Here is a 10557-nt window from a genome sequence, read left to right on the forward strand (position 1 = left end):
TCACTACGTCTTTTTTCGACTCCCTTCTAAAGCAAAGATTTTATTTTACCTAACTGAGTTTTACTCGTTCTATTTTCATTTATCATTAGAGTTTGCTCATGAATTAACCACTTATCTCTGGCTCTTTGGTCTTCTGTTGCTATCACTGTTGTAGAATATTCATCTATTTGCAAAATTTTTGTTTAGTCCGTTACATTAAAGGGAAATATGTGAACGGCAGACACGTTGTTAATGATTGATAACGGGGATGGAGACCAATATAAAGTTTCTCTCGACTGCTGGCTAATCTTAACTATTAGGGACAACAACAATTCGTTTTTCGATAAAAGGGCTGAATTTGACATCATTGAAACTGAGGTTATTATAAAAGTGAGACAAAAACTTGAACAAGATAAACTGGAAACATTAGCAGACAAAAAAGAACAATTAAAACACTATGGTCGAAATGTTGCAAATAAGATCGCAGTAGTATCCTTAGTAATCTTACAGGAGTGAAATCGTAAATCGTTTTGATAAAAGGAAAGAAACACATCATAAAATGAAATCGAATTAATGAATAGTATGTTGGCTAAATTACTCCAAAATAAAGCTACGCTACTATGAAAAAGAAAAAGATATACAATCAAGTAACCGTATAATGAAAAAAAGTTGGAGAAAATTTAGTAGTGATAGAAAGGTGGGAAATGTAGTATTTGAACCTCTGGTACGCTGCACTGAAATGATGAGGTTATTTCGTTCTTGAAAATTCTAATCCTCATGAGACCGCATCAGTGACACCAAGTGGCCAATCGTATACATCAGGCATAACTGGTAAATAATTTGGATCATACATCTTTTGAGACAAATACAATTCAATATCCTTAGGTTGTGGTTCATAATGGCAAATACCTTTCGAGTAAGCATATTTTGCAACATGTACTGCTATAGCCAACGAAACATTGCGTATATCTCTTAACGGTGGGAATACACGACCAACATCTAGATCTTTTTCGTCGACTTGATCTGCTAAGCACTAAAATTTTTAGAAACGAAGAAATGAACAATAAAAAGGGCACGATCGAATTTCAAGCTATTTTTCTCATTATTTCACTAAGTTGATATATATTATTTTTGCCTTTAATCACGAAGTTCATCCAATTCATCGGTGTTCTTTCTACTGTTTCTTTTTTCACTAGGGACTATCTTCATTTTATGATTTGAATGTTCTTTGAGTACACAGATGTAAAAAACAGGATATTTTTCATAATGCCATTTACTTGAACATCATAAATGAGCTACTGAAGCTACTTGGAAAATGTGTGCAATACGACGAATCAAAAACATCTCTTCATTGTCAATTATGCGGAGCCAGGAATAAAAGACAGAGAAATAGATATAACATAACTCCCAAAAATACAGGAGAGTTATCAGTATAAAGGATGTGAAGATTGCTGAGTTTAAATTGAAATTATGAACCGATGAATGTTAAGCTACCACAGAGAACCTGGAAGCACTGGATGGCTGATTCTCCCCAGAATGGGACTCATCAACAGTGCGCATCCACGATCTCGCGCGCGGGACTCGAACCCGGGACTTGTGGTCTTGCACGCGCACGCCTAACCTCTAAACCACCGAGCTGGCATCCAACGGTGTTAATGTCTAACTTCAACTAGTCCACGATATTGCGCGACCGCCCTCCATTGTCTTCAGTGAGTAACTGCCTGACACCAGACACGTTTGAACTCCATTGATTATGGCTTCTCAATAGAACTCTAAGAATCAGTTCTCGGGGCTAAACACTAGAGAGCATGTGATAATTATTAGTATAGGGTTGTGGTGATTGTTGAGTTTTTATTGAGATCGTGAACCGACCAGTGTTAGACCATCGAGTTCTGTATGTAGGACCATAGAATTAGCGCTGCTGAGGAGTATCGTACTAGAACAAAACGGCCGTCCAGTGCTTCCAGGTGTTCACTGATAGTCTGACATTAAGTGGTTCATGATATCAATTAAAATACACGGAAAATGAAACATGCCAAAATAATAGCTACTTTCTCTAAGCAAAAGCTGACACCTATGAATACGAATTTGAATAGAAATGTAGAGATCTAAATTCACTTAGTATTGTTTACTTATTGGCATACGTTCATACTGTGCGTATTGCTTTGATACTGCCATAATTCACAAGCATTACAAGCAAAGATGGATTGAGGCTAGCAGTGGAACCCAGGATGCGCGTCTCGTCCTCTTTGGGACTCGTCAGCTGGATGTGCCTGCATTTCAAAGTTGATGTTCAACTCCGAGAGGCACATTAATTTGCTTAGAGAAATATCTAAACTAGATAGCTCTAACTTAGAATCCTGAAGGGAGACGGAAAAGAGGAAGAATACACTGTGTCGATAATTGAGAAAAGACAAGGATAGGATGAATGGCAACTGGAAAGGATTTCCAGGACAGGGTTGGATGGAGAATGCTGGTGGGCAACCTATGCTCCTACACGAAGGGTAACGGGCGTCAGTAAGTAGGTAAAAATGTGTGTGACGACACAGTTAGTCACATCCAAGGCTATTAGAACAAGTCAGTAAAACAAGATGCTTACTTCAGCAGCGATTACGAAAAGTTCTTGTAAAACTGGACGGATTTGACACAGTGTAATGGCCAGTCCCACACCGGGAAAAATGTAAGAATTATTACATTGACCGGGTTGGAAATGCACTTCTTTGCCAGAAACGTTAAGTAAAACATCATTGAAGGGTGAACCGCCAGCAAATACGCATCGACCCTTGAAAACCAAACAAATTCAAGTTAAATACACGTCACCCAGATACAGAAAATGTTTACGGTTAAAAAAATAAGTCGTTAACAATGAGATTGAAACTATCTGTTACAGGGATTTGTATATCTATTGCAAGGTGGGGATTCAGTGAGATTACACATCACTAATAAACAACATGAAAAATAAGAAAACTTGATTTTATAGCGATTATTCATAAATCCAGTTTACTTTGAGGTTAAACACATTGGCTCGACGACACAATTTCTTGAGGCATAAATATTAATAGTACTACTTCTGAGGAAGAGTTCCATCTCCACTTCATCACTCTTGGATTTATTAGAGTGGAATGGAATTTAGAGATGTTTTTATACATACTGAATAATGTTTGGATCAAACAATTGGTGATGAGTTAAAATCATGCTATAAAGTTGAAGAGCTTAAGTCAAAAAGCTACTAAGTTTATCTAAACTAATAGCAACAATGAGAACATAAGCATCTAACTTCATAAATTTTTATTACGAATTAAATAAAGTGCTAAACAATCGATGAACTTCTGATAAAGTAATAATATGGGTGTATAGGTTATCTAACTATATGAAACGGATATAACTAACAATTTGATGTTAATAAACTACAAATGCCTATAAGTTACAGAAAACATCTTCAGTTAATTATCTTTCGAGTGGCAGTTAATCAACAAAAAACTCAGTAAGTTTAAACACTCGGCTTTCAGATGGTTGAAATAAGCATCACATACCAAAGTTTAGGTAATAAACACGAAAAAGAGACACTATCAAAATAAAGCACAGATGTACGTTGACCCATGTTGGTGCACTAGATCATCAGAATCAGATACTCACGCCCGTTACCCTTCGTGTAGGAGCATAGGTCGCCCACCAGCATTCTCAATCCAACCCTTTCCTGGAAATCCTTTCCAGTTGCCATTCATCTTATCCATGTCTGCTTCCGAGTCTCGGCACAGTGTGTTCTTTGACCTTCCACTTTCCCGTTTCCCTTCAGAATTCCAAGTTAATGCTTGCTTCGTGATGCAGTTCGATGATTTTCTCAATGTGTTTCCTATTCACTTCCAGCGTCTTTTCATAATTTCCTCTTCCATTGGAAGCTGGTTTGTTGCCTCCCAAAGTAGGTTGTTGCTGATGAGATTCGGCCAACGAACATTGAGTATCTTGCGTAGAAAACTGTTTGTAAATACTTGTACATTTTCGATGATGTTGTGGTAGTTCTTCAAGTTTCAGATCTGTACAACAGAACTTTCTTGACGTTCGTATTAAAGATTCTGACTTTGATATTGGCTGACAGTTGTTTTGAGTTCCATATGTTCTTCAACTGTGGGAATGCTGCCCTTTACCAAACCATGCCGTTACGTCAACATCAGATCCTCCTTGTTCATCGATGATGCTGACCAGATACGTGAAAGCTTCCACCTCTTCCAAAGTTTCTTCATCAAGTGTGATTGAGTTGGTATTCTGTGTGTTGTATTTGAGGATTTTTGTTCTTCCCTTGTGTATGTTGAGGCCTACTGGTGCAGAGGCTTCTGCTGCACCAGCTGTCTTGACCTGCATTTGTTCGTGTGTAAAGGGGAAGAAGAGCTAGGTCATCTGAGAAGTCCAGATCGTCTAGTTGCATCCAGTCTATCATTGGTTGGTGCACAATATTCAATGTGATTCCCTTAGATTCGGTTCCTAAGCTCTTCTAGTAGCCCTCAGGCTAAATTAATACAGCGACCTGAACACGAGAGAAAAGGCGCAAAATATAGAAGAAACTCTTTACTTCAAAGTTCCGTTTATGTACAGGAAATCTAGGGTTTTTATAGCATTTTAGATGACCTTGGGTTTCCGGAAAATTCTGGAACGCTACTAAACACAGTAGCAGTATAGGTAGTTATCGGATCAGGAGCGCGACATGCGACCTTTCACTTTTTATGTGTTGCTGGCAAAACTTCTATTGATTGGATGAGATGTTTCTTAGTCTTTTCAGAGCCCTTTCTGGCTTTTTTTCGAGGAATTTTCCGGATCCCCCCAACAGTTATTTTCTACGTGATGGGGTTGCTGACACCATGCTTAACCCTTCTCCTTTACCCGGGCTTGTGACCGGCACTAACCCTAGATCTACAGGCGGAGTTAAATAAAGTAGTAGCAATAATAAAAAGAAAGACCATACCCTGAGAATGTAGTTTGAGAAGACAGAATGGAAAGGTATGTGTGGAAGAATACTAGAATTCGAGATCGAGAGGGAGATAAAGAATTAACGCGTCTGAACTATTGTGAACGATTCTGAGCCATGTCTTGACAAAAGACAATTGTAAGAGATAACAACAGTACCTTATTAGTCGAAAAGAAAGTGGTGTAACTAATTCTTAATTTTTGATAATGGAGCAAAACTGGATCAATAAGCCAAGAGAATCATTATTGGTGTAAAATTTCTATTTCCTTCGAACTTAAGGGACAGAGATTGAAAGGCGCAGTAAAACTTTTAGTAAACGCTAAAGGCTTACAAATTTAATCACTAGCTCAGAATAATAACAATTCCTAGACTCCTATCACTTCTGTCAAATGTTATGTGATACTAGATACAAGAAAACGATGTTTTTTTCACGTTTATGAAAATATAATACACACATTTGGGGTAGCAATCTTACCTCTGTAATTCTATATGCTCTTTCAGCGGTGCATTCAGATTTCGAAGTTGGATTGCTCAGTGAAAATATAATTGGCCGTTCAGAATTTTTAATCATTTGTTGAAGGATAGCATCTGTAAAAATTCCACCTTGCCCGGATGCACCTGTTACATGGTACCCAGTAAATGAAAGTAATAAATAGTTTGTATAGCTTTAAATGAAAAAGTCCCGTTGTGAAAATCAATGACTATATTTCTTACATATGTGTATTTAAAAATCATACTAGAAAAACAGGCAGCCATGTAAATGATATCCACGCCGAGGTAGCGTGGAATGATATCCGAAAAGCTGTGAAAACAGCAGTGATATCTGCTAGTAAGGTAAACCAGAAGGTGAGGAATAAATGCTGGATCTCAGCAGCGTCTACCGCATTGATAGATGCTCGAAAACTCATCCCATCTGGCTCCGAATATGACGAAGAGCGGAGTCAGCTTATGTGCAGGCTGACAAGAAGCCTACGCAATGATCGCGAACAGTGGTGGGTAGCGAAAGCAAGAGAGATGGAAAAGGCAGCGGCAATAGGTGATAGCAGACAATTGTTCAGACTTGTTAAGGAAACCGACTGTTAGCGAAACTATCTCGGGAAAAGATGGACATATTATTCACTCTCAATACAGGAGATTGGATCGATGGGTAGAACACATTAGGGATCAGTTCAACTGGCCTTTAGTCGCACTTCGGTTTCCCACGATCCCCAGTCGACCTGAATGGCAAGTTAATGTAAGTCCTTCAACTCCTTACGAAGTTGGAAAAGCTATAAGAAATCTGAAGCAAGGGAGAGAAGCAGGTTCTCACAGGTTTACCCCTGAGATTTTTAAGGATGGTGGTCCAGTATTAGTAGCGAGATTGACTGAGGTCCTAGGTAGAATCTGGGAAATGGACGTAATCCCATCTGACTGGTCTCAATCACTGATTGTGCCAGTCTATAAGAAAGGACAAAAGTCCTCTTGTGACAATCATGGAGGAATCAGGTTGACTAATATAGTGTTTAAAATATTAGCTTCAATAATACTTCGACGCCTAAATAAAGCTCGTGAAGAGCGGATTAGAGAAAACCAGGCTCGTTTTCGACCAGGACGTGGCTGTATAGATCAGATATTCACACTACGTCAGGTCCCAGAACATAGACACACATTCAGATGTCCCACAATAGTAGTATTTCTCGACCTTAAGGTGGCATTCGACTCTGTCGATCGTAAGGTTCTATGGCAGTGTTTGTCACTGAAAGGAGTACCAAAGAAGTATATTAACCCTGTAAAGGCTCTCTACTCGAACACAACTGGTCGAGTGAGAGCTAATGGCGAACTGTCATCAGAATTGATTACCTCAAGTGGTGTTCGTTAGGGCTGTTTACTCTCTCCATTCTTGTTTAACTTTGTCGTTGATGTACTTTTAGAGATAACACTTTTCTCATCTACATTTACAGGAGTTGAACTTTTACCAGGAGGTTCACTTTTTGACTACCCGACCGTTGTTGCTACCTTGACTTGGTGGTCGGGCTTGCCTATCGTGATGAAGCAACCGAGCTATACTGGCTGGAACAACCGTTCCTCAAGGTCCTACTATGTCAGACAGGTCGGTTGAAGAGAGGTAAGACTAAAAGCAACAAACCCAAGGTCCGAAGGCGAAGTCGTACTGCTGACTGTACAGAGGTGTGACAGCAGTAAGGTGTTTCCTTCAGACAACCAGCATGACAGCGATGCTGCCTTCCCACAAGGAGGGGTGGGGTTAGAAAAGGTCGACCCTAAAAATGCACACCTCACCTTACCTCACGGATTTCCGTCTCCGGCGGTAAGGCCCTTTGAAGAACGGAGCTAACACGTCAAAAACTTCCCACGAAAAGGCCGAGCGCGACCGGCCTCAAGCAGTTGTCCCTTGGGCACCGCGGTCACGCTCTCAGGTCACTGAGACCGCCTCTAATCCAATTTCCTTTTCAGGTACCTCCAGAAGAACCCTTCCACGGTGTGGGCAACCGGGAAGTGATAACCGCCCCCATACCTCTAACAGCACTCAAGACCACTGTATTCATAATCAACCTTCCTCTTCAATTCCTATTATTCCTTCTACATCGACTTTCAACTCTAAACTTCCTCCTTCGGCTTCCTCCTCAAGTGTCACCATAGCCAACGATTCTAGTGCTCAAAACTCTGTCCCAGGTCTACTGAAACCTCGCTCCAAACTACACATTGGAGCCTTCAACGTACGCACCCTATGTCAAATCGGTCAGCAGGCTTCCTTGGCTAAAACCCTAGAGTCTCTTTCCATTGATGTATGCTGTGTCTCCGAAACACGCATACAGGATCCCAGTGTGGTCATTCACTTGACCTCACCTCGGCAAAACGGAGAGCCAACGAGATACACCCTACGTGTATCTGGTGACCCGATGGCCAGTTCTCGTGGACTGGCAGGTGTAGGCATAGCACTAAGCATGAGGGCGGAACAAGCACTGCTAGAGCGGATCCCCGTCAACAGTCGTCTATGTGCTGTTCGGCTAAACGGCTCCGTAAGAACTCGGAAGGATAGGGACACACGTCGTCGCCTTTTTGTCGTTTCTGCCTACGCTCCCACTGACTGCAGCTCAGATGAAGTGAAAGATGAATTTTACAGAAAGCTTTCTGAACTTCTTCAGAAAGCTAAACGCTCAGACATAGTACTCATAGGGGGTGACTTTAATGCTCAGATAGGTAGCTTAAACCAAACAGAAAGGCATTTAGGTGGATATTTTAGTATTCCGGCACAGCGAACAGATAATGGTGACCGTCTGCTGCAACTGTGCTCAGACAATCGTTTATTTTTAGCAAACACAAATTTTAAGCATAAAAAGAGACATCGTCTAACATGGCGACCCCCTACACCAAAACCAACGATGGACTCAAATAGACCATATTGCCATCAGTCATCGTTGGAGAGGGTCGGTAGAAGATTGTCGCTCATTCTGGAGTACCTGCTTGGACTCCGACCACGCCCTAATACGGGCACGCATCTGCTTGCGCCTCACTGGACGCAAAAAAGCCACGATAAAAAGACCCATTAGAACTGAGTTGAGTAACGAGAAAACCAAAAATAGGTTCCAAGAACAACTGAGTTCACAATTAGGTAGTTCTGAAGACGAGGCTGACCCAGATGTTGCTTGGAAAGACATACAAGCAGCTGTGGAAACAGCAGTGACATCTATTAGTGACTTAAACCACAGAGTTACAAAGAACCAGTGGATTTCTTCAAAGTCTATCACACTGATGGATTCTCGCAAACTCGTCCCATCAGGTTCCGAACATGATGAAGAGCGACAACAAATCAGATCTAGGTTAAGAAAAAGTCAAAGAAACGACCGTGAGCAGTGGTGGGCAATGAAAGCAAAAGAGATGGAAAAGGCGGCGACTATAGGGAACACAAGACAGCTTTACAGACTAATAAAAACTGGAATTAGTAAGTCAAGTGTAAGTGAGATTATTTCGGAAAAAGACGACACCCTCATCTGCTCCCAGTCCAGACGTTTAGAACGATGGGCGGAACATTTCAGAGAACAGTTCAGCTGGCCTTCAGCTACTCTACAACTACCCTCCATTCCCAGACAGTGTGAATGGAACATTGAAGTAGGTCCCCCAACTCTTGCTGAAGTCCAAAAGGCTATAGTTAACCTGAAACAAGGAAGGGCAGCTGGTCCAGATGGATTGGCTCCAGAAGTCTTTAAGGATGGTGGTCTAATTTTAGCGATTAGGTTGACTAATATTTTAGCTAGGATCTGGGAGTCAGACGTAATCCCATCTGACTGGCCGCAATCACTTATCGTCCCAATATATAAGAAAGGGTCAAAATCATCCTGTGACAACCACAGAGGGATTAGTTCAACTAATATAATATTTAAAATACTAGCCTCGATAATTATCAGACGCCTAACTAAGACTCGTGAACTGCAAACACGAGAGAACCAAGCTGGCTTCAGACCTGGTCGTGGCTGCATCAACCACATATTCGCCATTCGTCAGGTTCTAGAACACAGACATACTTATCGGCGTCCGACAATGGTGGTCTTTCTCGACTTAAAGGCAGCATTTGACTCTGTAGACCGCGAGATTCTGTGGCAGTGTCTGTCATTGAAAGGCGTACCCCAGAAGTACATAAACCTTGTAAAGGCTCTTTACTCGAACACTACTAGTCGAGTCAGAGCTTATGGCGAACTGTCATCTACTTTTGTAACCTCAAGTGGTGTCCGTCAAGACTGTCCACTTTCCCCATTTTTGTTTAACTTCATCATAGATCTACTGAAGGAAATAACTTTCTCGTCGACTGAGTTCTCGGGTATTGATCTCCATCCAGGAGGTCCACTTATCGACTTAGAATACGCAGATGACATAGTCCTGTTTGGTGAAGACGCTGATAAAATGCAAAGTCTTCTGGTAGCACTGAGCAACAATGCCAGAATGTTCGGAATGCGCTTCTCTCCCTCTAAATGCAAGTTGTTGCTTCAGGACTGGTCTGCGTTAACACCTGAACTAAGGATAGGGAGTGAAGTAGTCGAACGCGTTGACAACTTCACTTATCTTGGAAGTCTGATCAGCCCTAATGGGTTGGTGTCGGACGAAATCTCAGCACGGATTCGAAAAGCTCGTTTGGCTTTTGCCAAATTACGTCACCTGTGGCGAAGGCGAGATATCCGTCTATCAATAAAAGGACGAGTATACTGCGCGGCAGTCCGTTCTGTTTTAATTTACGGCAGCGAAACATGGCCATTAAGAGTAGAAGACACTCGTAAGCTATTAGTTTTTGACCACAGATGCCTTAGAAATATTGCTGGCGTCTGCTGGGATCACCGGGTAAGTAATAGTGAGGTTAGACGCATGGTATTAGAAAATGATGGTAAATCAGTTGATGAGGTTATGAATCTTCATCGACTGAGATGGTTGGGCCACGTGTTACGTATGCCTGAATACCGATTACCACGACATGCAATGCTATCCGGTATTGGAGATTGTTGGAAGAAAGTTAGGGGCGGCCAAACCAAAACGTGGCATCAGTGCTTGAAGTCACTAACTTCTAGTCTGAGCCATGTTGGTAGATGCAGACTACTTAGTTGGGGTCCGCGTGACTATCGTAACCAATGGTT

The 10557-nt window shown here is 41.4% G+C and overlaps 1 protein-coding gene across 1 annotated transcript in view; it reads right to left on the reverse strand.

Moving 5' to 3' along the window:
- Positions 1 to 339: 339 nt before the first annotated feature.
- The window catches only part of ME1_4 (NADP-dependent malic enzyme), a 29867-nt gene continuing 19649 nt past the window's right edge, over positions 340 to 10557 (reverse strand). The window contains exons 12-14 of the mRNA XM_035733467.2: positions 5415 to 5557; positions 2579 to 2761; positions 340 to 1012 (exon numbers count right to left, since the gene is read on the reverse strand). Coding sequence (XP_035587000.2) covers positions 755 to 1012; positions 2579 to 2761; positions 5415 to 5557 — 584 coding nt within the window. The 3' untranslated portion in view covers positions 340 to 754. The remainder of the gene's footprint in view (positions 1013 to 2578; positions 2762 to 5414; positions 5558 to 10557) is intronic.

This window comes from Schistosoma haematobium, chromosome ZW, assembly GCF_000699445.3.
Source record: "Schistosoma haematobium chromosome ZW, whole genome shotgun sequence".
In the NCBI taxonomy this organism is placed as follows: Eukaryota; Metazoa; Platyhelminthes; class Trematoda; order Strigeidida; family Schistosomatidae; genus Schistosoma; species Schistosoma haematobium.